General features: G+C 41.4%; 1 protein-coding gene across 7 annotated transcripts in view; it reads left to right on the top strand.

Moving 5' to 3' along the window:
- LOC129624675 (ATP-binding cassette sub-family C member 4-like) overlaps positions 1–27046 on the top strand; it is a 222340-nt gene that overhangs the window by 70691 nt on the left and 124603 nt on the right. For 5 of the 7 annotated variants that reach the window (XR_008701095.1, XM_055542839.1, XM_055542837.1 and 2 more), the window contains exons 14-19: positions 5342–5438; positions 9872–10072; positions 11411–11551; positions 12371–12408; positions 12787–12881; positions 25954–26100. Coding sequence is in view for 6 of the 7 variants with exons in the window: in XM_055542839.1 (XP_055398814.1) it covers positions 5342–5438; positions 9872–10072; positions 11411–11551; positions 12371–12408; positions 12787–12881; positions 25954–26100 (719 nt within the window). In the remaining variant the exon portion in view is untranslated. Of the gene's footprint in view, positions 1–5341; positions 5439–9871; positions 10073–11410; positions 11552–12370; positions 12409–12786; positions 12882–13164; positions 13425–18448; positions 18683–25953; positions 26101–27046 lie in introns of those variants that run through there. The other 2 variants (XM_055542842.1, XM_055542843.1) reach the window with 2 other exon arrangements.

Here is a 27046-nt window from a genome sequence, read left to right as displayed (position 1 = left end):
TGTGGGTCCCTTTTATAAAGGCACTAGTCCCATTCAGGCAGACTCCACCCTCATGACCTGTCACCTCCCAATGGCCCCATCTCCAGTACTTTCACAGTAGGGATTAGGTTTCAGTGTATGTATTTTGAGGGCATAAACATTCAGTCACAGCAGGCTGTCAGAGATGGCAGAGCTGGGGGAGCAGTGCGTAAATAATAGAAATTCATTCTCTCACAGTTCTAAAGGCTAGACTCTCATGATCAAGGTGTGGGCAGTTTGGTTTCTCCTTAGACCTTCTGCTTATCTTCTGATGACAGCTTCCTCACTGTGTCATTGGACATGGTCCTCCCTCTGTTCATGCACACCCCTGTGTTTCTGTCCTTATGTCTTAGTCTCCTCTTCTAAGAACACCAGTCATATTGGATTAGGCCCACTATAATTGAGGGTGACAATTACCTCTTTAAAGGCTCTGTCACCAGATTCTAAGGTTCTGGTGGTCAGTGTGCCATCATATGAATTTTTGGGGGAACAGAATTCATTCACAGCAAATCCTAAATGGCAAATAAAGAGACTTAAGCAGATTAGTGGAGTGAGTGAGAGACAAATGTGAGGAGCTCTGAGCTCTGGATATGAGGAGCTGGGATTCCACATCCATTAAGCAGGGGTCATGAGGCAGGTACCACTGAAGGCTGTAGGTGAAAGGTGCTTAGTGTTGGGGCAATGAAAGAGCTCTGGAGATGGATGGTGGTGATGGTTACACAATGATGTGAATGTACTTAACGCCATTGAGCTGTATGCATAAAAAATAGTTAAAATGGTAAATTTCATGTTATGTATATTTTACCACACACAAAAATTACACATTAGCATTGAATCTTTTAGAACAAAAGAGAGCAGGGCAGCTGACATGTGGCATGGCCCACACTCTGATCTGACCCCCTCTTTCCCACCCTCTTTTGATTGTGATTTGATAAATTTTCTCTTATTTAAAGCACCTAGTGGCTCAGATGATAAAGAATCTGCCTGCAGTGCAGGAGACCTGGGTTCAATCCCTGGGTCATGAAGATCCCCTGGAGGAGGGCATGGCACTTTTCTTGCCTGGAAAATTCTCATGGACAGAATGTCCTGGTGGGCTATAGGCCATGAGGTTGCAAAGAGTCAGACATGACTGAGTGACCAATACTTTCACTGATGACTTTTCCCTTAGGTAGTGCCTTGTGGCTTGTCATGAGTTCAGTGATGGAATACTAGTAGTGAGACATGAATTTCCATCCCCCACTCTCCTGGCATCATGAGTAGCTCAGCCTCCCTGTTCCCAGCATTCCACCCTGAACTTGCAAATGTCTGCTACCCTGTCTTGTGTGCCTCTGCACAAGTTCTCCATCATTGCAAGAGCAGTTTCTGCTGGCTCTTGTGTCTGTGTCACAGGGAGGGGAAGGGAAAGTTTACGGATTGCCATGTATCAGTGTGCTGAACACAAAAACTCTCTTAGGTGTTTATAAAGGTGAGGTGTTTATAACATGTTTATAACATCCTCTCCAACCTTTCGGTTGTACACTTAACAGAAGCAAGCTTGTTAAGACTTGTATGCTAATCAGAACCACATTCTCTGGGGAAACTTAGGGCAGGGATCACAAAGGTAATTTAGGAAATCACTCAACAGCGACTGAGAATGTTCTCAATGAGTTAAGCATTTGGAACAATTAGGCAAATGGAACAATATGCTGTGAGAGATGGTGGTCGTGTTGAAGCTTAGTTGTGGTGAATATTTTCTATTAAAAGTGAATGAATCACACTTCTACTTGCCATTTTCATCTTCCTTTAGTCATGAGTATATTAATATATACCAGGTTACTAATGTTTGTGATTTTTATAACTATATTTTGTGATGATTAAGTGGGTTCTATTACCTATAGAAGGTGAGAGTCCTTAGATGAACTGATGCAGTCTCACTTGTGTCCAGCCATGGACCCTCTCCTGGATCAGCCCCGCATCACCAGACCCCTGCCTCCTGCGTCATCAGCTTTTCAGGTCTGTCCTGATCAGACTCCCATGCTGCTGTCTACACAGCTCACCCTCCTGCTCCAGCCCTTCATAGACCTCCCTCTGCCCTCCCTTCCCATTCCTCCCATGTTCAGGAAGCAGCTCCAGGTCCTCAGAGAACAGGCTTCTTTGCCATCTGCCCCCATCAGCCTTTCTAGCTCTTCCCCACACCTACTCGGTAATCCACTGTGCTGGCTTTGTGGGGGTCCTTTCTCACCCCTGTCTGTCTATACATAGTGGTCCCTCTGTCCCAGAGCCAGGGAGCAGTGCGCCAGGACACAGAAGGAAGATGGAAGACAGGACCTGACATTCCCTCCTCCTCCTCCAGGTGCAGCCCATGCCCTCTGTCTTCTCACTGCCCTCAGTGGGTGCACTTGACTATTTATGAGTCTCCCCACCCCCTAGAAGCTATGAATGCAGGAAGGTGCCTCAGCCCAGCATGTTCTGTTCCAGACCCCTGCACCTGCTGTGTCTTCTTCCAGGGATGTTTCCCCAGAGAATCTCAGGGCTCCTGTGTCTCCCCAACTACAGCAGCCCCCTTGCTTTTTCTTCAGAGCACACATCATGGCCTGATAGTACATGTCCTATACTCGTTCAGCGTATCCCCCTTTTACATGGTGCAAAGAAATGTCTGCTTTCCTGGCCTGTGTTGTACATCAAGAGAGTGGCACCTCAGTAAACCTTTGCTGATTGAATGGATGAAGGTGCGGTTTCTGAATTATTTGTATCCCCTCTACCATGGAATGTGTCACCTCTTAACACAGCCCCTATAGAGAATGGTACTGGATTGGCCAAAAAGTTCAGTTGGGTTTTCTGTAAGATGTTATGGAAAAACCCGAAGGAATTTTGTGGCCAACCCAATAAATAGAACACAGCCCTTATATAGATTTAACAGCTAACTTGTTTTTGAATCATTTTTATGACGTAACTTGGAAATCTTTTCTGAAACTTGAAAAATAGACTATCTTCTTCAGTTCAGTTCAGTTGCTCAGTCATGTCCGACTCTTTGCGACCCCATGACTCACAGCACACTAGGCCTCCCTGTCCATCATCAACACCTGGAGTTCACTCAGATTCACGTCCATCGAGTCAGTGATGCCATCCAGCCATCTCATCCTCTGTCATCCCCTTCTCCTCCTGCCCCCAATCCCTCCCAGCATCAGAGTCTTTTCCAATGAGTCAGCTCTTTGCATTAGGTGGCCAAAGTACTGGAGTTTCAGCTAGAGATGGATAAAAAGCATTATTTAGGAAAATTTCAAAGTCATTAATTGGCCACTTTGTTGTAATTATTTATATTACTTCATCTCTGATGGAATGTTAGGAAGCAAACATTTTACCACTTTTGGGTTGCTCCATCTTGGACATAGAAACCCATCAGATTTGATTAACATCTGCCTTCAGGGACTGTTGGCAAGTAATTATGAATTAAGGAGAAACAGTTCCATTAAAAGCTTTAGTACTAAGTCTGAAGAGGTTTACTCAGGAATCTTAGACACAAATGTTGAACTAAGATATATCAAAGGGAAAAATGAATCCTTTTGGACTTAATGAAGCAATGGTGTATGTGTCTACATCCTGGGGTCTTGCTTCTCATCACAGACCTAGTGTTCAGAGTGTCCCCTTAGGACTTTTCTGTCATGAGTCCAAAGCACATGACTGCTCATGGTTAGGGAGGAGTGGAGAATGGGGCTGACATTTACTGAGTGGATTGGTGGTTTGATTTCTCAGCACCCGTGGGTGAGTTGTCCTTGGCCTTGTTTTGAGATGAAGAAACTGAGGTTTCATCACTCATCTGACATCAGGCTCATGAGAGGGACTGAGCTGCAGTCTTCTGCCTTCACACTCTTCATTTGACTCACTCACAGGCTGGGTTTTGGCCCAGGTTCCTGAGATTTGCTCTGTGAGGGACTTGGGCACCCAGAGTACCTGCTTGCAGCCCTGACTGTGGTCACCAGGGCCCCAAATCCAGCCACTTGCTTCCCTGGAGGGGTTGTGGACCTTGTGGGATGAGACTGGGGCTGAGTTCCTAGGGGTCTGCATTAAAAATGTGAAGCATTTGGAGAAGTTACTGTAAAAACACACTTAAGGTTGGATACTGAGAGAGGTTGTTGACCTTCCAGACCTGCCAGGCCTGTTACTTGCCCAGGTTAGACTTAAGAAAGAGCCCAGAATCAGTGACAGACACACATATGGTTTAATGATTAGGGCCAGCTTACATGTGCAAAGAAAATCCTGGAAGGGCATACTATCATTTGAGGCCCACGTTGAAACAGGACATGGTGGTAGTCATTGCTCCCAGGGCAAGGCAGCAGGAGAGGGGGGACATGACCTGTTATAGGGGAAGTTGATGTCAGGGTGGGCCATTGGTCACCATGAAAACCAGCAGAGGGTCATGTCCCTCTTGCCCCTTTGACAAGCATCATGGAGGATTGTGATCTGAAGCTAGAGCCGTCATTAGCTGGGCCCTGGGACAAGCATATAGGAAGGTCAGTCATGTAAGTAGGTGTAGGTGAAGAAGACACTGGTCGAGAAGGGGATGTATAGAGAGCAAGAGAACAGCCATTTTGGGTGGCCTGATCATACAAGGGTCTTGGGTAAGAGGACTGGTGTGTTTTTGGCCGTTGGATGATTCCCATTGTGCTTTGGGCCATCTGAATTCTGTTCTTTAATTTTCATATTTGGAAGGTGTTCAGTCCTTATGAAGAAGACTGGTTTCCTGGATGGGACTGGGACTGTTGTAGAGACTGATGGAGGCCACGTTGGCATTCATTTTCTGTTTAATATTATTTGGGAAGAAGTGTCTAGAAAAGGCACTCTAGCAAAGGTTACCAAGATTCTATTAATTTTTTGTTGTTAATGTATGCATCATAAATCATAAATAATCCCCTAGAAAATTGTCTAAGGAAAATGCACACGTTTTTATACAACATAGATGCCTCTTTTCCCCTTCCCACATAGTGATAAAATATTAAGTTCAGTCAAGTTTTGGAATCTCAGTATTGCTCAATTATTTTTCATTATGAAATGTAAATTATTGTTAAGCTTAGTTTTCAGAAAATATTTAGCAAGTGCCTCCTTCACTGGACTGTTTTTTAGAATTTTTTTTAGCAGAGCTGGGTTCACATTTGCTGCTGATAAATTTGAGGACCTACTCAGGATCATTGACATATTTATATTTAATTTGTATTATTTGTTTTTTATTTAAACTATAGACCTTTGCTGTGTTGTTTTTGTCTCATTATGTTTTCAGAATATATGTTTTCAGTTTGGAGCACCCCCACTAATGTGCATTTGCATTCTATACCTTTTACATTTGTAGGTGTATTTGTCAGACCTTGAAGGAGAAGATCACAATCTTAGTGACTCATCAGCTGCAGTACCTAGAAGATGCAAGTCAGATTCTGATACTGAAAGATGTAAGTAGTTTCTAGAAGCCTGTGAAATTGCTAGCACTCAGGTGTGTTGAAGGCCAGACCTCCCAGCAGGTCACTCTCCTTGGATTCATGGCAAATGTCCTCTTCTCCCTCAATTTAACTCCCTCTTTTTCTCAGAGCTGATGCTATTCATGTCTTTGAGGATCAATCCAAAGACCTGTAAAGTGTCACTATTAAACTTGAAGCCACATAAACACTAAAGCATATAGGAGTGCTACTACAGGACTACTGAAATATTACTGTTCTATTGAAATTTGTTAAGGATAATGATGCTATTTTATTTATAACTTGTGTTTTCCCCTTATATAACTGAAATCAAAGTTTTTTACTTGGAAATTAGAGCTACTGAGACCTGTTTGTATCCACATGATTGTCAAGCACAATTTGCCTAAAGTGCATCTTCCATTAATACTAGAAGCAACGTTGGGTAGCTAAGCACCTGGGTCAGAGATGCCCATTCTGCGGGTATCCCTGCCCAGGTCTCTATGTGCCCAATACATGTGGGAGCCTGTGCAGCAGGAGGACAAGGCCCTGCCTTCATGGGACTCCTGTTCTTATGGGGATGGATGTGACAAGGAGGGTGACATCCTGGCTGTCTCCTTGAGGAGCTGGTGCCTCATGGGGTCTGGATGACATGAAGGTGGGGGCCATGCAACATCTGGGGGAGGGACTCTGAGGCAGGGTGTCCTAAGGAAGGAGCTGACCTGGCAGGTTAGAGGAACAGCGGGAAGACCAGTGTATCTGAGGACAGTGAGCAGAGGGATGTGGAGGGAGCTGGTCTCTGAGCAGTGGGCAGCTAGCCTGGAAGTGGGATGGAAGCCTTGGATGGTCCAGAGCAGAAGATCGATGTGGCCTGATGTTGGAGTTAAGAGATTCCTCTGATGGTCACTGGAGGGGCGACAGCAGAAGCAATTAGAAGTCTTAGTAAAGCTGAGGAGACAGAAGTGTGGGCTCAGGATAGGGTATCAGTTTCTAGAGCTGCTGTAACAAAGCACTGCAAACTGGGTGACAAAACAACAGAAGTTTATCTTCTCTCTGTTCTGGAGGCTATAGATCCCAGATCCAGGTGCCGGCAGGGCCATGCTCTCTCTGAAGGCTCCAGGGGAGAATCCTTCCATCCAGCTGGTGGTGTTCATGGATCTTCCTTGTGTTCCTTGGCTTCCAGCTGCAGCACTGTGGTCTCTGCCTCTGATGTCACATGGCCGTTGTCCCCGTGTCTGAGTCTCTTATAAGGATATCAGTCACATAGGATTTAAGGTCACCCTGTTCCAGTGTGACCTCATCTTAACTTCATTACATCTACAAAGACACTGAATGCAAATAAGATCATGTTCGCAGGCATCATGTTTAGGGCTTGAACTTACTTTCTAGGGGGCTACCAATCAATCCCAACTCCTAGCATGGCTGGGGATGGGGTGGAGATTAGTGAGAATATTTCAGGCTTACTGGTTGTTTGATGCTTCAGACCTTGGCTTCTTTGTCTCTGGGCCTCAGCACCTCTGTCATTAACCCTTGCCTGTTCCACAGGCCCTTGGTCAGTCAGTTCAGTTGTTCAATTGTGTCTGACTCTTTGAGACCCCATGGACTGCAGCATGCCAGGCCTCCCTGTCCATTGCCAACTCCCAGAGTCTACTCAAAGTCACTGAGTCGGTGATGCCGTCCAATCATCTCATCCTCTGTCATTCCCTTCTCATCCTGCCTTCAATCTTTTCCAGCATCATGGTCTTTTCAAATGAGTCAGCTCTTCACATTAGGTGGCCAAAGTATTGGAGTTTCTGCTTCAGCATCAGTCCTTTCAATGAATATTCAGGGCTGATCTCCTCTAGGATTGAGTGGTTTGATTTCCTTACAGTCCAAGAGTGTTCTCCAACACCACAGTTCAAAACCATCAATTTTTTGGTGCTCACATCCATACATGACCACTGGAAAAACCATAGCTTTTACTAGTTGGAACTTTGTTGGCAAAGTAATGTCTCTGCTTTTTAATATGCTGTCTAGGTTGGTCAGATCCCTCATTTATCAAATGAACTTCTGTCCTAAGAAAGATTATTAAATGCAGAACCTCTGCCTCTCTAGAAGCAATATCTCATGTCAACTGTTAACTGCTCTTTCAGGAATGGGGAGTTCAGGTTTCTCAGATTTGATAGCAGTTAATTTCATGTTGGAAGAGGGTGATACTAGTGTGTAAAACCCCAACGATGACAATATTATGAGCACAGGATCAATGGGAGACAGAGTAACCTATTTAGTTTGTCCCTAGATCTTTTAGGGTCCCTTATTGCTTCTTTTGAGGACACTACCCCCAATTTTAGTGCTATTAGAACAACTATTTGTCCACTCATGAGCATCCCTGGATGAGTTGGGGTCCATCCTTACTCTTTGTCTTTGTTACATCTCTAACAGCAGAAAGGGAATGGTTGCCCTCTCAACCTCTCAGAGTTGTCTGTGCTTGGCTGCTCAGTGAAATTCCTATCCTTGGACCAGTACTTGTTTCCTTGTGCATCTTATAGGTACTATGTAGAAAATGATAATTTCATTAAATAAAGTCTTTGAATTTTGCTTCCCAAGTGGAACAAGGCACAGTATACCCTGAATAATTTTCTAATTCTGTAGTATAGACAGTACCCAAATACTTCATTGAGTTTCTCACAATGGATCACCTCAGGAGATAGGGTGAGAGAGGTCCCAGCTAGGGTCCTGGGGCACCTTCTTCCATCTGACCTGCCTTAACCAGAGATGCTCTCCTCTGTTTAGTTTTGCATCCTGTGATTCTTCCCTATATTTTGTTTGACACTGAGTGAATGAGCTGAGCCATATTTCGTGGGGTCAGAATACAGTGAAGATATCTGCACATTATTTTATAGGACTTTGTAAGAGAGGGATGAAGATGAGATGGTTGGATGGCATCACCGACTCAATGAACATGAGTTTGAGCAAACTCAGGGAGATATGAAGAAGAGGGAAGCCTGGTGTACTGCAGTCCATGGGGTTGCAAAGAGTTGGACATGACTGAGCAACGGAACAACAACAACAAAAGGAGGGAAACTGCAATGATGTGTCACATGTGTTCAAAGAAGATGATTAGATTGACTGTAGCTTAAACAGTTGACTGAATAGAGGATACCTGGTTGACTGCTTGTGACTGGTTGTTCTTAAGTTTTTATTTTTTATTTTATTTTTTGTTAGATCTGAGTGCATTGGTTCTTAGTTGTTGGTTTGCTGGCATGGGAGGTCAAGGATTTAGAGCCACCTCAGTCTCATGGCCTCTTTGTTTAAATACTATGGCAGGTAGAATATTGAATTTTCAGTTGGGAACTTCCTGCATTTGTGGGGAAGTGGTAAAGACCATGAAGATAAAGCTCATGGGTACTCTGTCTAGGGCTGGTTCCTACATGTCTTTCTCCCAGTGGAGCACATGATACTATAACAATGATCTGTGAAGATTTGATGAGAGACCATTACCTCTGGAGATGTGCTTGTTGCCACATCTGGGTCAGCCTTTTTAAGTTTCTTTCCTGGAATATCTTCCCCAATTAACTGTTTGCTTGCATTTTAACATGATGCTTCTCTCAATTTCCATGTTGTCAAAAAATACTGTTCTGATACTTCTACCCACATCTGTAATTTTAGCTTCCCTGAGTTCCCATGGTAGTTATGTCAATGGCCTCCATTTTAAAAACATGAACATACATTTCTTTCATATCCCCCAGCACCTAGCATAGGGTTTGACAGTGAATACCATGCTCATTTTGCTCTTTGGAAGAAAAGCTATGACCAACCTAGACAGCATATTAAAAAGCAGAGACATTACTTTGCCAACTAGTCAAAGCTATGATTTTTCCAGTAGTCATGTATGGATATGAGAGTTGGACCATAACGAAAGCTGAGCATTGAAGAATTGATGCTTTTGAACTGTGATGTTGGAGAAGGACCTTGAGAGTCCCTTGGACTGCAGTGAGATAAAACCAGTCAATCCTGAAGGAAACCAGTCCTGAATATTCATTGGAAGGACTGATGCTGAAGCTGAAACCCCAATACTTTGGCCACCTGATGCGAAGAACTGACTCATTGGAAAAGACCTTGATGCTGGGAAAGATTGAAGGCAGAAGGGGATGACAGAGGATGAGATGGTTGGATGGCATCACTGACTTGATAGACATGAGTTTGAGCAAGCTCTAGGAGTTGGTGATGGACAGGGAGGCCTGGCATGTTGTAGTCCATGAGGTCACAAAGAGTCAGACGTGACTGAGTGACTGAACTGAACTGAACTAGATTTTTTCACCAGAATTCCAAACCTAGAGATAATTTTCTTAGGAAAATAATAATTTGAGACTAGTTAACTTTTCTTAATTAGTATGTAGATTGGATTAATATTATCAAATGTAAATGAATTCCTCTCAAATTCTTTATTTTAGGGCAAAGTTATGCAAAAGGGGACTTTTGCTGAGTTTTCAAAATCTGGGATAGATTTTGAAGATATTGTTTTGTGGGAGAAGGTAGAGAAGGCTGAACCATCTCCAGGTCCAGGAACACTCACTCTGATCTCCGAGTCTTCAGTTCAGTCTCAACCGTCTTCCAGACCCTCTTTGAAAGGTGCAGCTCCAGAGGACGAAGATGTGAGTTTCTCATCCTGCAACATGCCCTTGTCTGTCTGCTCTTGGTGGCCTCATGGACCTTCAGTCTTCTTCTCTCATGACATCTTTGTTTATCCCAAAGTAGATCCTAAGATTACAAGCCTAATTCCATGAAATTGGTAGAATTGGAAGAGCATGAAGGGAGCAAGCCTGCTTGGTGTTCTCCTTTGGGTGTAGGATGAAGAATCTTATGGAGCTCAGTAGGGGGTGCACTGCTGTGAATTTCCAGCTGTTTGTGGCTCATGCTGATATGAGAACCCATCAGTTTACCGTAGTTACATCCTATTCACTCTAGTGGCTCCCAGCTTCCCTTATGCATCCAGAGGTTTAATGTGAAGACCTCTTTAGACTGAATCTTTCTGTGACCACATTAAATCAGCTACTTTTCCTATATGTTGGAATGTTCTGGCACTGCAGGTGATTGATGGTAATATTTTGCCCCTTTGTTAGGTCATTTGTTGTAGGCCAGACACTTTAGAGTTAGTTCTTGTCTTCCTATTTTTTATTACCCTTTGAGACCTAGAGCCACATCGTATTCATCTTGAATGCCCAATGGTCAGCATAGAATTGAGTACATCTTTGGCTCATGTGACTCTATAATGCATTCTAGGTCCTACAGACAGAAATGAAGAAAAGCAGTAGCTCTCTCTTAAAAATATACACAGGTTCTCTCTTGGTATCCAAGCCCATAATATCCAGACCTAGGAACCTGGATGATTCTGATAAATATTCAAATTAGTCCCTCACATTCTACATTCAGGAATCACTCCCTGAAATTCAGGAATTAAATAGATTTGGGTCATATGCCATCCTGTGCTGTCCAGACTCACATTATTTCAACTTCCTGTGTGAACTCATGTTGCTGTATTTGTCTAGGATTTGGAACACCAAGTATGGTTTACGTTTCTATCATTGGAAGTGATACAAGTCATTTAGAGGGATATGTTAGTGCCGTATCACTTTGTGTATTATTTTGGAAGAAGCTTCTGCATTTGTACTTGAATCAGGTAGTTGTGCTTGTGCTGAGAGTCATGATTGACTTTAAGCAAAGCCACCAACAGTGAATAACTTCATGCAAATGATGTTCTTTTTCTAATAGATTTCTGAAAGTAGGATGGCTGAGTCCAAGGGTAAATGCATATGTGGTTTGGCTAGACATTTGCCCACCCTTTTCTGTAGGAAATGGGCCATCCTGCACTCCTACGAGCATATGAGATGTATCTGTTTCCTCACAGCTTTGCAGCAGAGGGCATTGTAAACTTTTGAAATTTGAGGGTTCCTTACTTAAAATTTTGTTTTCACTGCCGTTCTCCCTCCCAGACTGAGAATATCCAGGTTACATTACCACTGGAGGGCCGTTTGGTTGGAAGAGTTGGTTTTAAGACCTATGAGAATTACTTCACAGCTGGTGTGCACTGGTTTATCATCATTTACCTTATTTTAGTGAACATTGGAGCTCAGGTAAATAAGAACATTTATTTCGGTTTTGTGCCCTCTTCTTGGTATTTACATATTGTTTATACTGTATTTATTTAATTTATTAATATTAACATGTTTAATATATACATTAAGAGATTTATTTCAAGGAATTGGCTCATGAGGTTGTGCAGTCTAGGTGGTCAATGTGAAATCAGAAAGGCAGGCCTATAGGCTGGAACCTCAGGCAGGAGCTGGCCCTGCAGTCTTGAAGCAAAATTTCTGCCTCCTCCAGGAAGCCTCAGGTTTTGTTCATCAGGCCTTTGACTGACTGGACAAGGCCACCACAGTGTTGAGGGTGATCTGCTGTACTTCAGTTCCGAGGATGATGTGAATCATATCCACTGAATACCTTCATAGCGACATCTAGACGAGGGTTTGGTTGAACCACTAGAGACTGGCCTGGCCAAGCTGACACAGAAACTTGATCATCACAGTTTCTATCAAATTTTTTTTTTCTTTGAAAAGTCCTGACTTTTATACTGTTTTTATTATGCTTTGCAGTCCATTTTGGTTTGCACTGAATGAAATCTGTGAGAAAAATAAGTGAGGCTTACTTATTGAGGTGAGGTTTTGTTTGTGTATAACAGAAAGATTCTAGGAAGAAAAAGAATGTCTTGTAAAGATATTAAAATGTAGCATGCCCTCCCCTGACCTGTGGTCATCTGGGGTATGGGGCTTGGCACAAACCTGAGCTGGAAGGACTGTCTCCATGTTCTGGAGCCTTTCCATCTCCCAACCTAGTGAGCGGGGTGTGAGGCTCATTGATGTCAGTGTGTGAGTGACTGTTGTTTCCTGCTCCAGGTTACCTATGTCCTGCAGGATTGGTGGCTTGCATACTGGTGAGTGATCCCTGGTCTGATCCAAAGGGCTGTGAAGTCTACATGAAGCCTCACTTTCCCACAGCAGGGGGGGATAGCTGGGGCTTGTTCAGCCTCTTCTTCTGACTCTCACATAGTTTCTCTGAAAAAGAAGTAAACTTCTGGCTGATGGAGTGAGACTATCCCCGTATTTGACCCTCAGCAGCTTCCTCAAATTCTTAGAGCTGACAGTTGTGATTCAAATGGACTTTTTATAAGGTAGACGGACACAGGGCCCAGTGAGCTGGGAACCATTTTCCACCATAAAACACGTCTTCTAAATTGAGGTTAATTTTTCTGTTATTTACCTAAATTCTATCTAGAGTGTAATATTTTATCTTTGTCTTCCCTTTTCCCTAGGGCAAATGGACAGAGTACCCTATATGCCATGGCATATGGGAAAGGAAGGGTAATTGAAAAACCTGATTCTGGCTGGTACTCAACAGTTCACTCAGGTAAATCATCTGGTCTATTATACAAGAGTCTGAGGTGTTTACTAGGAGCCTGTGTGAACAACTAGAGCTCCCAGGAGTAATTCAGTAATGTCTTAACAGATGAAGAGTCTGAGTTGCATTTACTCTGTGAATTAATTAGAATGAGTTTTTTTAAAATCTACTAGAAGAAAGTGGGTGCATGAAGACTCTTAATTTGCTCTGTACTGGATTTTGGTAGTTAAACCAGAATTGCATATTGAGAAAATCAGTCACTGGAAATATGTGCTATTGTCTATTCTAATAGGTTGCTTTAGCTAAAGCTTACATCATTACATGAATGGGCAAGGGGATTAGAAACAGATCCCTACCCTGTTGTTTGGATTGTTTCAATTCTTTCTGAATAAACCATGGCCTTTATTGATCCTGAGTGAAATCCTTTGGCAGCAAGTGTCCCACGTAAAAGTGTTATTCCCTTGCAGGTGTGCAAACTCCCCTTCACCACACTCATCTCTTGGGCTTCACTACTTAAGAAAGAAGTTAATCAGGGAGAAATACAGTGTCTAGAAATTAGAATTCCTTCTCTTTCTTTCCTTGAGATCACAATATTATTGTGTCCTCAACTGTGTGATTAATATCTGGCTTGCCAGGCCAATATTAACACAGCTCTCTGTGTTTTCACAGGAGTGCTTAGAATATGTGTAGCGTTATATACTTTTTAAAGGAAACTCTCACCTAAAATATTATATATTCCCACAGGAAACCCTCATACAAACTTTCTACAAAGGTAGAGTGTGTTATGTTTGTTAGAACCCACTTATTGAAATTTGGTGTTTATTATGTTGATCATTTGCTAAGAAATGTGAATCCATTAGTTGTTTACCTTCTGAATTGAGGAACTATGGTAACTTAAAGAAAGATGGACTTATATTATATATTCATATAGGATGGTGTGTTAGTCACTCAGTTGTGTTTGACTTTGTGACCCCATTGCCTGTGGCCCACCAGACTCCTCAGTCCATGGAGTTTCTCAGGCAAGAATACTGGAGTGGGTTGTGATTTCCTACTCCAGGGGATCTTCCTGGCCCAGGGATCAAACCAGGGTCTCAATGCACTGCAGGCAAATTCTTTACCATCTGAACTGCCAGGGAAGCCCAGTAGGCTAAGGCAAATGCCCATTGATGGAATTCAGGAATTTGAACAGCTTTCAAAGCTGAAATAACAATGACACATCAGCTAAAGAGGAAAACAAAATATTTGATGGAATGTATATTACAGAGGTTTCTCCACTCTCTTTAGCATTGTGAATTCAAGAGATGTTAGGAGGGCTATTTTCATTTTTGTATGTATAGCAGGTACTCATTTATGTCATTAATAAAGTTAAATTTAGGTTATTGTATTCATTTCCAAATGCTTTGTGTTTCTTTTTTTAATTAATTAATTTAATTGGAGGCTAATTACTTTACAATATTGTAGTGGTTTTTGCAATACATTGACATGAATCAGCCATGGGTGTACATGTGTTCCCCATCCTGAACCCCCCTCCACCTCCCTCCCCATCCCATCCCTCAGGGTCATCCCAGTGCACCAGCACTGAGCACCCTGTCTTATGCATCGAACTTGGACTGGTGATATGTTTCACATATGATAATATGCATGTTTCAATGCTATTCTCAAATCACCCCACCCTTGCCTTCTCCCATAGAGTCCAAAACACTGTTCTATACATCTGTGTCCCTTTTGCTGTCTCGCATATAGGGTCATCATTACCATCTTTCTAAATTCCATATATATGCATTAATATTCTGTATTTGCTTTTCTTTCTAACTCACTTCACTCTGTATAACAGGCTCCAGGTTCATCCACCTCATTAGAACTGATTCAAATGCATTCTTTTTAATAGCTGAGTAATATTCCATTATGTATATGTACCACAGCTTTCTTATCCATTCATCTGCTAATGGACATCCAGGTTGCTTCCATGTCCTAGCTATTGTAAACATTGCTGCAATGAACATGGGGGTACACGTGTCTCTTTCAATTCTGGTTTCTTCGGTGTGTATGCACAGCAGTGGGATTGCTGGGTCATATGGCAGTTCTATTTGAAGCTTTTTCAGGAATCTCCATACTATTCTCCATGGTGGCTGTACTAGTTTGCATTCCCACCAACAGTGTAAGAGGGTTCCTTTTCCTCCACACCCTCTCCAGCATTTATTGTTTGTAAACTTTTGGATAGCAGCCATTTGACTGGAATGAGATGGTAACTCATTGTGGTTTTGATTTGCATGTCCCTGATAATGAGTGATGTTGAGCATCTTTTCTTTTTTTTTTTTTAATTTTATTTTATTTTTAAACTTTACAATATTGTATTGGTTCTGCCATATATTGAAATGAATCCACCACAGGTTTGTTAGCCATCTGTATGTCTTCTTTGGAGAAATGTCTGTTTAGTTCTTTGGCCCATTTTTTGATTGGGTCATTTATTTTTCTTAAATTGAACTGCAGGAACTGTTTCTATATTTTTGAGATTAATTCTTTGTCAGTTGCTTTATTTGCTATTATTTTCACCCATTCTGAAGGCTGTCTCTTCACCTTGATTATAGTTTCCTTCATTGTGCAAAAGCTTTTAAGTTTAATTAGGTCCCATTTGTTTATTTTTGCTTTTATTTCCATTACTCTGGGAGGTGGGTCATAGAGGATCCTGCTGTGATTTATGTCAGAGAGTGTTTTGCCTATGTTTTCCTCTAGGAGTTTTATAGTTTCTCATCTTACATTTAGATCTTTCATCAGTTTTGAGTTTATTTTTATGTATGGTGCTAGAAAGTATTCTAATTCATTCTTTTACAAGTGGTTGACCAGTTTTCTCAGCACAACTTGTTAAAGAGATTGTCTTTTCTCCATTGTATATTCTTGCCTTCTTGGTCAAAGATAAGGTGTCCATAGGTATGTGGATTCATTTCTGGGTTTCTATTTTGTTCCACTGATCTATATTTCTGTCTTTGTGCCAGTACCATACTGTCTTGATGACTGTAGCTTTGTAGTATAGTCGGAAGTCAGGCAGGTTGATTCCTCCAGTTGCATTCTTCTTTGTCAAGATTGTTTTGGCTATTCGAGGTTTTTTGTATTTCCATACAAATTGTAAAATTATTTGTTCTAGTTCTCTGAAAAATACCATTGGTAGCTTGATCGCGATTGCATTGAATCCATAGATTGCTTTGGGTAGTATACTCATTTTCACTATATTGATTCTTCTGATCCATTAACATGGTATATTTCACCCTCTATTTGTGTCATCTTTGATTTCTTTCATCAGAGTTTTTTTAGTTTTCTATATATAGGTCTTTTGTTTCTTTAGGTAGATTTATTCCTAAGTATTTTATTCTTTTCATTGCAATGGTGAATGGAATTGTTTCTTTAATTTCTCTTTCCGTTTTCTCATTGTTAGTGTATAGGAATGCAAGGTATGTTAATTTTATATCCTTCAACTTTACTATATTCATTGGTTAGCTCTTGTAATTTTCTGGTGGTGTCTTTATGGTTTTCTATGTAGAGGAACATGTCATCTGCACACAGTGAGAGTTTTACTTCTTTTCCAATCTGGATTCCTTTCATTTATTTTTCTTCTCTGAGTGCTGTGGCCAAAACTTCCAAAACTGTGTTTAATAGTAGTGGTGAGAGTGGGAACACCTGTCTTGTTTTTGCCTTTAGGGGAAATGCTGTTAGGTTTTCACCATTGATGATAATGTTTGCTGTGTGTTTATCATATATAGCTTTTATTATGTTGAGGTATGTTCCTTCTATGCCTGCTTTCCAGAGAGTTTTTATCATAAATGGATGTTGAATTTTGTCAAAGGCTTTCTCTGCATCTATTGAGATAATCATATGGCTTTTATTTTTCAATTTGTTAATGTGGTGTATCACATTGATTGATTTGTGGATATTAAAGAATCCTTATATCCCTGGGATAAAGCTCACCTGGTCATGATGGTATGATTTTTTTTTAATAAGTTGTTGGATTTTGTTTGCTAGAATTTTGTTAAGGATTTTTGCATCTATGTTTATCAGTGATATTGGCCTGTAGTTTTCTCTTTTTGTGGCATCTTTGGTTTTGGTATTAAGGTGATGGTGACCTCATAGAATAAGTTTGGGAGTTTACCTTCCTCTGCAATTTTCTGGAAGAGTTTGAGTAGGATAGATGTTAGCTCTTCTCTAAATTTTGGTAGAATTCAGCTGTGAAGCCATCTCGCCCTGGGCTTTTGTTTGCTGGAAGATTTCTGATTACAGTTTTGATTTCCATGCTTGTGATGTGTCTGTTAAGATTTTCTATTTCTTTCTGGTTCAGTTTTGGAAAGTTATACTTTTCTAAGAGTTTGTCCATTTCTTCCAAGTTGTCCATTTTGGGGGCATATAGTTGCTGATAGCAGTCTCTTATGATCCTTTTGTCTGTTGTGATTTCTCCATTTCTCCATTTTCATTTCTAATTTAGTTGATTTGATTCTTTTCCCTGCTTTCCTTGATTAGTCTGGCTAATGGTTTGTCTATTTTATTTATCTTCTCAAAGAACCAGCTTTTAGCTTTGTTGATTTTTGCCATAGTCTCCTTTGTTTCTTTTTCATTAATTTCTGCCCTAATTTTTATGATTTCTTTCCTTCTACTAAACCTAGGGTTCTTTATTTCTTCCTTTTCTAGTTGCTTTAGTTGTAGAGTTAGGTTATCTATTTGATTTTTCTCTTGTTTCTTGAGGTAAGCTTGTAGTGCTATGAACCTTCCCTTTAGCACTGATTTTACTGAGTCCCAAAGGTTTTCGGGTGTCATGCTTTCATTGTCATTTGTTTCTATGCATAGTTTGATTTCTTTTGTGATTTCTTCACATTCAGAAGCGTGTTGTTTAGCCTCCTTATATTTGTATTTTTAATAGTCCTTTTTTCCCCTGTAGTTGATATCTAATCTTGCTGCAGATAACTAATCTTGTGATCAGAAGAGATACTTAGAATGATTTCTTTCTTTCTTTTTTTAATTTACCAAGGCTAGATGTATGGCCCAGGATGTGATCTATCCTGGAGAAGGGTCTGTGTGCACTTGAGAAAAAGGTGAAAGTCATAGTTTTGGGGTGAAATGTCCTATAGATATCAATTAAGTCTAACTGGTCCATTATATAATTTAAAGTTTGTGATTCCTTGTTAATTTTCTGTTTAGTTGATCTATCCATAGGTGTATTAAAGTGAGTGGTGTAGTAAAGTCTCCCACTATTATTGTGTTGCTATTAATTTCCCCTTTCATACTTGTTAGGATTTGCCTTACATATTGTGATGCTCCTATGTTGGGTGCATATATATTTATAATTGTTATATCTTCCTCTTGGATTGATCCTTTAATCATTATGTAGTGTCCTTCTTTGTCTCTTTTCACAGTCTTTATTTCAAAGTCTATTTTATCTAATGTGAGTATTGCTACTCCTGCTTTCTTGTGGTCTCCATTTGCATTAAATATATTTTTCCAGCCCTTCATTTTCAGTCTGTATGTGTCTCTTGTTTTGAGGTGGGTCTCTTGTAGACAGCTAATGTAGGGGTCTTGCTTTTGTATCCATTCAGACCATCCCCATGGAAAAGAAATGCAAAAAAGCAAAATGGCTGTCTGGGGAGGCCTTACAAATAGCTGTGGAAAGAAGAGAAGCAAAAAGCAAAGGAGAAAAGGAAAGACATAAACATCTGAATGCAGAGTTCCAAAGAATAGCAAGAAGAGATAAGAAAGCCTTCCTCAGTGATCAATGCAAAGAAATAGTGGAAAACAACAGAATGGAAAAGACTAGAGATCTCTTCAATAAAATTAGAGATACCAAGGGAACATTTCATGCAAAGATGGGCTGGATAAAGGACAGAAATGGTATGGACCTAACAGAAGCAGAAGATATTAAGAAGAGGTGGCAAGAATACACAGAAGAACTGTACAAAAAAGATCTTTACGACGCAGATAATTACAATGGTATGATCACTGACCTAGAGCCAGACATCCTGGAATGTGAAGTCAAGTAGGCCTTAGAAAGCATCACTACGAACAAAGCTAGTGGAGGTGATGGAATTAAAGTTGAGCTATTTCAAATCCTAAAAGATGATGCTGTGAAAGTGCTGCACTCAATATGCCAGCAAATTTGGAAAACTCAGCAGTGGCCACAGGACTGGAAAAGGTCAGTTTTCATTCCATTCCCAAAGAAAGAAAATGCCAAAGAATGCTCAGACTATCGCACAACTGCACTCATCTCACATGCTAGCAAAGTAATGCTCAAAATTCTCCAAGCCAGGCTTCAGCAATATGTGAACCATGAAATTCCTGATGTTCAAACTGGTTTTAGAAAAGGCAGAGGAACCAGAGATCAAATTGCCAACATCTGCTAGATGATGGAAAAAGCAATATAGTTCCAGAAAAACATTTATTTCTGCTTTATTGACTATGCCAAAGCCTTTGACTGTGTGGATCACAATAAACTGTGGAAAATTCTGAAAGAGATGGGAATACCAGACGACCTGACCTGCCTCTTGAGAAATCTGTATGCGGGTCAGGAAGCAACAGTTAGAACTGGACATGGAACAACAGACTGGTTCCAAATAGGAAAAGAAGTATGTCAAGGCTGTATATTGTCACCCTGCTTATTTAACTTATATGCAGAGTACATCATGAGAAACGCTGGACTGGAAGAGCACAAGCTTGAATCAAGATTGCTGGGGGAAATATCAATAGCCTCAGATATTCAGATGACACCACCCTTATGGCAGAAAGTGAAGAGGAACTCAAAAGCCTCTTGATGAAAGTGAAAGTGGAGAGTGAAAAAGTTGGCTGAAAGATCAACGTTCAGAAAACAAAGATCATGGCATCCGGTCCCATCACTTCATGGGAAATAGATGGGGAAACAGTGGAAACAGTGTCAGACTTTATTTCTTTGGGCTCCAAAATCATTGCAGATGGTGACTGCAGCCATGAAATTAAAAGATGCTTACTCCTTGGAAGGAAAGTTAGGACCAACCTAGATAGCATATTCAAAAGCTGAGACATTACTTTGCCAACAAAGGTCAGTCTCGTCAAGGCTATGGTTTTTCCTGTGGTCATCTATGGATGTGAGAGTTGGACTGTGAAGAAGGCTGAGCACCGAAGAATTGATGCTTTTGAACTGTGGTGTTGGAGAAGACTCTTGAGAGTCCCTTGGACTGCAAGGAGATCCAACCAGTCCATTCTGAAGATCAGTCCTGGGATTTCTTTGGAAGGAATGATGCTAAAGCTGAACCTCCAGTACTTTGGCCACCTCATGCGAAGTGTTGACTCATTGGAAAAGACTCTGATGCTGGGAGGGATTGGGGACAGGAGGAGAAGGGGACGGCAGAGGATGAGATGGCTGGATGGCATCACTGACTCAATGGACGTGAGTCTGAGTTAACTCCGGGAGTTGGTGATGGACAGGGAGGCCTGGCGTGGGGTCACAAAGAGTTGGACATGACTGAGTGACTGAACTGAACTGAACTGAGCTGAGCCAGTCTTTGTCTTTTGATTGGGGCATTCAACCCATTTACATTTAAGGTAATTATTGATAAGTATGATCCCAGTGCCATTTACTTTGTTGTTTGGGGTTCGAATTTATACACCTTTTCTGTGTTTCCTGTCTAGATAAGATCCTTTAGCATTTGTTGAGGAGAAGGCAATGGCACCCCCTTCCAGTACTCTTGCCTGGAAAATCCCATGGACAGAGGAGCCTGGTGGGCTGCAGTCCATGTGTCGCTAAGAGTTGGACACGACTGAGTGACTTCACTTTCACTTTTCACTTTCATGCATTGGAGAAGGAAATGGCAATCCATTCCAGTGTTCTTGCCTGGAGAATCCCAGGGATGGACGAGCCTGGTGGGCTGCCATCAATGGGGTCGCACAGAGTCAGACACGACTGAAGCGACTTAGCAGCAGCAGCAGCAGCAGCAGCATTTGTTGAATAGCTGGTTTGGTGGTGCTGATTTCTCTCAGGTTTTGCTTATCTGAAAAGCTTTTGATTTCTCCTTCATATATGAATGAGATCCTTGATGGGTATAGTAATCTGGGTTGTAGGTTTTTCTCTTTCATTACTTTAAGTATGTCCTGCCATTCCCTTCTGGCCTGAAGAGTTTCTATTGAAAGATCAGCGGTTATCCTTATGAGAATTCCCTTGTGTGTTATTTGTTGTTTTCCCCTTGCTGCTTTTAATAATTGTTCTTTTTGTTCGATATTGGTTAATTTGATTAATATGTGTCTGGGATATTTCACCTTAGGTTTACCCTGTTTGGGACTCTCTGGGTTTCTTGGACTATGGTGACTATTTCCTTCTCCATTTTAGGGAAGTTTTCAACTATTATCTCCTCAAGTAGTTTCTCATGGCCTTCCTTTTTGTCTTCTTCTTCTGGGACTCCTATGATTTGAATGTTGGGCCATGTGACATTGTCCCAGGGATCTCTGAGGTTGTCCTCATTTCTTTTAATTATTTTTTCTTTTTTCCTCTCTGCTTCATTTATTTCCACCATTCTATCTTCCACCTCACTTATCCTATCTTCCACCTCACTTATCCTATCTTCTGCCTCAGTTATTCTACTGCTGGGTCCATCCAGAGTGCTTTTGATCTCAGTTATTGCATTATTCATTATTGATTGACTCTTTTTTATTTTTTCTAGGTCCTTGTTAAATATTTTGCACATCTTCTCAATCCTTGTCTCCAGAGTATATATCTGTAACTATATTTTGTTCACAAGATTTTGGATCATTTTTCCTATCATTATTCTGAATTCATTTTCAGGTAGACTCCCTATCTCCTCCTCTTTTGTTTCATTTGTTGTGCATTTATCATGTTCCTTTACCTGCTGAATATTTCTCTGCCTTTTCATCTTGTTTAGATGTCTGTGTTTGGGGTGGCCTTTCTGTATGCTGGAAGTTTGTGTTTCCTCTTTATTGTGGAGGTTCCTCCCTGTGGGTGTGGTTGGAGGAGTGGCTTGTCAAGGTTTCCTGGTTAGGGAAGCTTGCATCACTGTTCTGGTGGGTGGAGCTGGATCTCTTCTCTCTAGAGTGCAATGAAGTGTCCAGTAGTGAGTTGTGAGGTGTCTGTGGGTTTGGTGTGACTTTGGGCAGCCTGTATTTTAATGCTCAGTGCTATGTTCCTGTGTTGCTGGAGAATTAGCTTGGTATGTCTTGCTGTGGAACTTGTTGGCTCTTGGGTGGAGCTTGGTTTCATTGTAGTTTTGAAGGCTTTTGGATGAGCTCTTGTTCATTAATGTTCCCTGGAGTCAGGATTTTCTGGTGTTCTCAGGTTTTGGAATTAAGCCTCCTGTCTCTGGCTTTCAGTCTTATTCTACTTTAGCCTGAAGACTTCTCCATCCATACAGCACCGATTCTAAAACATGTACGTTAAAAGAGAAAAGATTCTCCACAGTGAGGAACACCTAGAGAGGTTCACAAAGTTACATGGAGAAGAGAAGAGGGAGGAAGGAGATAGAGGTGACCAGGAGGATAAGAGGATGAATCAAAAGGGGAGAGAGAAATCTAGCCAGTAATCAAATTCCTATGTGCTGTCCACAGCCTGGAACATCCAGAGAGTTTCACAGAGTTACACAGAGAAGAGAGAGGGAGGAAGGAGATAGAGGTGACCAAGAAGAGAACATGGGGTGTCAAAAGGCAAGAGACAGATCTAGCCAGTGATCATTTCCCTAAGTGTTCTCCACAGCTCAGAATACCCAAAGAGATTCACAGAGTTGGGTAGGGAAGAGGTGGGAGGGAGGAAATGGAGGTGACCTGGGGGAGAACAAGGGGAGTCAAAAGAGGGAGAGGGCAATCAAGCCAGTAATCACACTCCTAAGTAAAAATGGGTGCTGAAGATTGGATTCTTAAAGGTACAAAATTGATAACAGATACCCAAAAGAAAAGATTGAAAATCAAGAGTAGAGTATAAACTCTCAAAAATACAATATTAAAAAAAATCATAAAAATTATAAAAAGCATATATGAAATTTGCTTTAAAAATAGGTTCTTTTTTGCTAGATAATCAGTTCAGTTCAGTTCAGTTCAGTCGCTCAGTCATGTCCGACTCTTTGTGACCCCATGAATCGCAGCACGCCAGGCCTCCCTGTCCATCACCAGCTCCCGGAGTTCACCCAGACTCACATCCATCGAGTCAGTGATGCCATCCAGCCATCTCATCCTCTGTCGTCCCCTTCTCCTCCTGCCCCCAATCCTTCCCAGCATCAGAGTCTTTTCCAATGAGTCAACTCTTCACATGAGGTGGCCAAAGTACTGGAGGTTCAACTTTAGCATCATTCCTTCCAAAGAAATCCCAGGGCTGATCTCCTTCAGAATGGACTGGTTGGATCTCCTTGCAGTCCAAGGGACTCTCAAGAGTCTTCTCCAACACCACAGTTCAAAAGCATCAATTCTTTGGCGCTCAGCCTTCTTCACAGTCCAACTCTCACATCCATATATGACCACAGGAAAAACCATAGCCTTGACTAGATGAACCTTTGTTGGCAAGGTAATGTCTCTGCTTTTGAATATGCTATCTAGGTTAGTCATAACTTTCCTTCCAAGGAGTAAGCGTCTTTTAATTTCATGGCTGCAGTCTCCATCTGCGGTGATTTTGGAGTCCGAAGAAATAAAGTCTGACGCTGTTTCCACTGTTTCCCCATCTATTTCCCATGAAGTGATGGGACCGGATGCCATGATCTTAAGTTTCTGAACATTGAGCTTTCAGCCAACTATTTCACTCTCCACTTTCACTTTCATCAAGATAATAATAGGTTATAAAAATGAAAATTAATGGAGTAATAAATTAGTTAAAATTAAAAAATTTAAATGATAATAAAATATATCTAGGAATTTCTCTGGAGCTATTGCAGGCAGTGATGGATGGGTCATTTCAGTTTCAGATAATTCCTTGTTCCAGCTTATACTTCTTCTCAAGGTCTATAGGCCCCTTCCAATGTAGGCAGTGCTAACTACAGGGTTTTAATCTGTTGCACCTGTCTCTTCCAAAGCTGTTCCCTCTGTTTATTTTGGCAGCTTTTGTTTGTGAGTCTCTTCAGTGTCTAATTTCCGCCCTGATACAAGGGGGCTAAGGTGGTCACTTATTTAGGCTCACTTGTTCAGTTGTGCTGTGGGGAGGGAGGAACACTGCAAACAAATATCACTGGCATGTGTGGGGAGTGCTCCCATTGTCTGGACCACACTGGGTTTGCCCCCACTCATGGTGACTGTGCTTTCCCTGTCTACACTGCTCAGGATCCAGGTTGCTCTGCAGGGGAACTATCTAAAACGGGTCCTGGGTTGCGTGCACTTCCCAGGTCTAAGCTGCTCAGGTTCAGGTTCTTAGGTACTCCACAAAGGCACATACTTGGTTGGGCCTGTGTTTTGTGCCCTTCCCAGGTCCGAGCAGCTCAGGTGATGAGGTGCTTGGTGAGCACACTCCCCAGGTGTGCAGTGCGTCTTATCGCCTCCCTGGTCCCAGCCGCTTGGTTTCCTGGGAGCATAGTGGGAGCACCGTCCCACGTGTGCCATGTGTCTCCTCTGGGGAGCTGATCTCTGGCTGTGACCCTACTGTTGGATGTCAACAGTCCAGGTTCCCAGGAACATTTGGTTAGCAACTGGGAGCCTGCTTGCAGTTTGGTGGAGGATGCTGTCTCTGGGGCCGAGATTGCCCCTTTCCAGCTCTGGCTGTCACCCGCCTGCCTCTCTGCCTCTCGTAGGGGATGGGCCGGTCCACAGCCGGCTAGCTCTCCTCTGGTATTCACTCAGTCCTTTGTTCTGTGAGTGGGCCTGGCAGTACCTTAGGTTAGAGCTTTTCACGGGAAAGTTCTCTCTCACTCTTTCTTTTTTCCTCTCTGACTATCCCACAGTTTGGGTTGCTGTCTCACGTTAGCTCCCTGAGACTGTCCTCAGGGCATTCAGGCCTGGTCCTTACCCTAAGCAATGCAGCCCGTGCCTTCCTGTTCAGCCCCCGCTTGCTGGTGGCAGATGCGAGCATCTGGGCTACTTCTCTGCTGGGAGTTGTGGTTAGGCACATAATCTGTGGGTTTTATTTATTTATTTACTTTCCTCCCAGTTATGTTGCCCTCTGAGATTCCAAAACTGCCCACCTACCCGCTGGTGGGAGTGTTTCCTGGTGTTTGGAAACTTCTCCTCTTTCACAACTCCCTCCCCAGGACGGATCTCTGTTCCCTACCTCTTTTGTGTCTCTTTTTGTCTTTTATATTTTGTCCTACCTCCTTTCGAAGACAATGGGCTGCCTTTCTGGGTGGCTGGTGTCCTCCGCCAGCATTCAGAAGTTGTTTTGTGGAATTGGCTCAGCATTCAAATGATCTTTTGATGAATTTGTGGGGGAGAAAGTGGTCTCGTTGTCCTATTCCTCTGCCATCTTAGGACCACCCCCATGCTTTGTGTTTCTATAAAACAGTGAGAGATTACTTGCTCATTTTGATTAATTATCTCATGGTAAAATATAGTACATGTTTTCTTGTAATTCAATTATTGAAGAGATTGTCTGCTTGCAACTTAATATTGTCTTTTTATACTCTTTAAAGCTGCTTGGGCATGGAAATAGTTACTTTACATGGAAGTAAATTTCCATATACATTTACCATTTATAAGGAAATGGTAAGTCATCTCTCTTATTCCCTTTTAATTCATGGTGGTATCAAAACATTTCTCAATTTTAGATTATGGGACATGTTGTAAATAATGAGATTTGAAATATGGCAAAAGGAAGATACTACTTTTTATCATTTTCTTTCTTCTGAGGTTTTATTAGTACTTGTAATTGGATTAGGAAAATCTGAGTTTGTATTTTACACCTGATTTTTTTCTCATGTTGTTTCTATTTAATAAGAGAACCATACTTATTTTTATATTCTTCTTTGTAAATATACCTAGTGAATGTATTAAACTCTCATTGAATCCATTATATGTTTATTCTATAGTCTATAGGTGAATTTATATATAAATTATATTTATAGAATAAAGCACATAACATTTTTGTAAGCTGTCTGCCATGCTTTCACATAATTGAAGGAAAGGCAGAGATCTTTTGCTTAGTGATGTTACTTTATTTCAGTTCTAACCATAGGTATCATCCTTTATGGCATCACAAGATCTTTGTTGATATTCTACGTCCTTGTTAATTCTTCACAAACGTTGCACAACAAAATGTTGGAGTCCATTTTCAGAGCGCCAAAGCTGTTCTTTGATAGAAATCCAATAGGTAAGTCAGACACCAAGTTTCTCAGTAAGTATGTCTTATTAATGCATTTAGTTCCTGATTACATTTGATATTTGACAATGGATGAGATACTTAGAAGATAATCACTGTGCATATTGATCTATTTTCTACAAAAAAACTTTACTGATCTGGATATGGGGGCATATAAGCTTTTATTCCAATTTTAGTGTGTGTGTAAAGATAAATGTTCACTTTGCAGAATAACTTAGAAACCCATTTGTTATGTGGCATATAAAATATCCTATGTTAGATGCAAACATGTTTTAATGTTGTTGACCAGTTCCTAAAAGCTGGCTGTGTCATATAGTGTTAAGTTAGGCTGTTGTCTAGATAGGACCTTCTTACAATCAATCTGCAAGAGACAGGCTGTGTGTTTCTTTCTTTTCCCATCCATTTCTGGAATCACAGAGCTCTGACATATGCCCATGCATTGAGGTTTACATAAAAATAGTAATAAAAATTCATTAAAATATCAAATTAGTAAAATGTAAGCATCTTTTTCAAAGAAACTAACTTTATAGTTTTACAGTGGACACTTGGTGACATGTAAGACCCTTTATAGTACATAGCACATGGATCTTCAGTAGTAAGTTTCTCAATATGAGTGTCCCTGGAGGTTTCTCAGTGGTTTTTTTCTTCCACCTTGAGGCCTTTGACTTGTTTTGCTTCTGAAGGTAGCCTCCTGACCTGGGTTTCTATGAAGCGTTATTTCATCAGTGTACATGCCCCTTTGTTCAGTTGGTTGGACTTGTGCTGAGGTCCAGGGCAGCTTTATTTTTGTAGGCGATGATTGACAGGACTTGTTGAGGTAGGTATATGGACTGGAGGGAGGACAGGAGTAGCCTTGGCCTGGCCATCAACTCACCATGTGACCAAGGCCAAAGCAGATGTATCCTATTGGGCAGGCAAATCTCAAGGCAGGATGTGG

The sequence above is a fragment of the Bubalus kerabau genome, chromosome 12 (genome assembly GCF_029407905.1).
Source record: "Bubalus kerabau isolate K-KA32 ecotype Philippines breed swamp buffalo chromosome 12, PCC_UOA_SB_1v2, whole genome shotgun sequence".
NCBI classification, from domain to species: domain Eukaryota; kingdom Metazoa; phylum Chordata; class Mammalia; order Artiodactyla; family Bovidae; genus Bubalus; species Bubalus kerabau.
The sequence above is the reverse complement of the archived record's forward strand: the minus strand, read 5'-3'. Positions and strand labels throughout refer to the sequence as shown.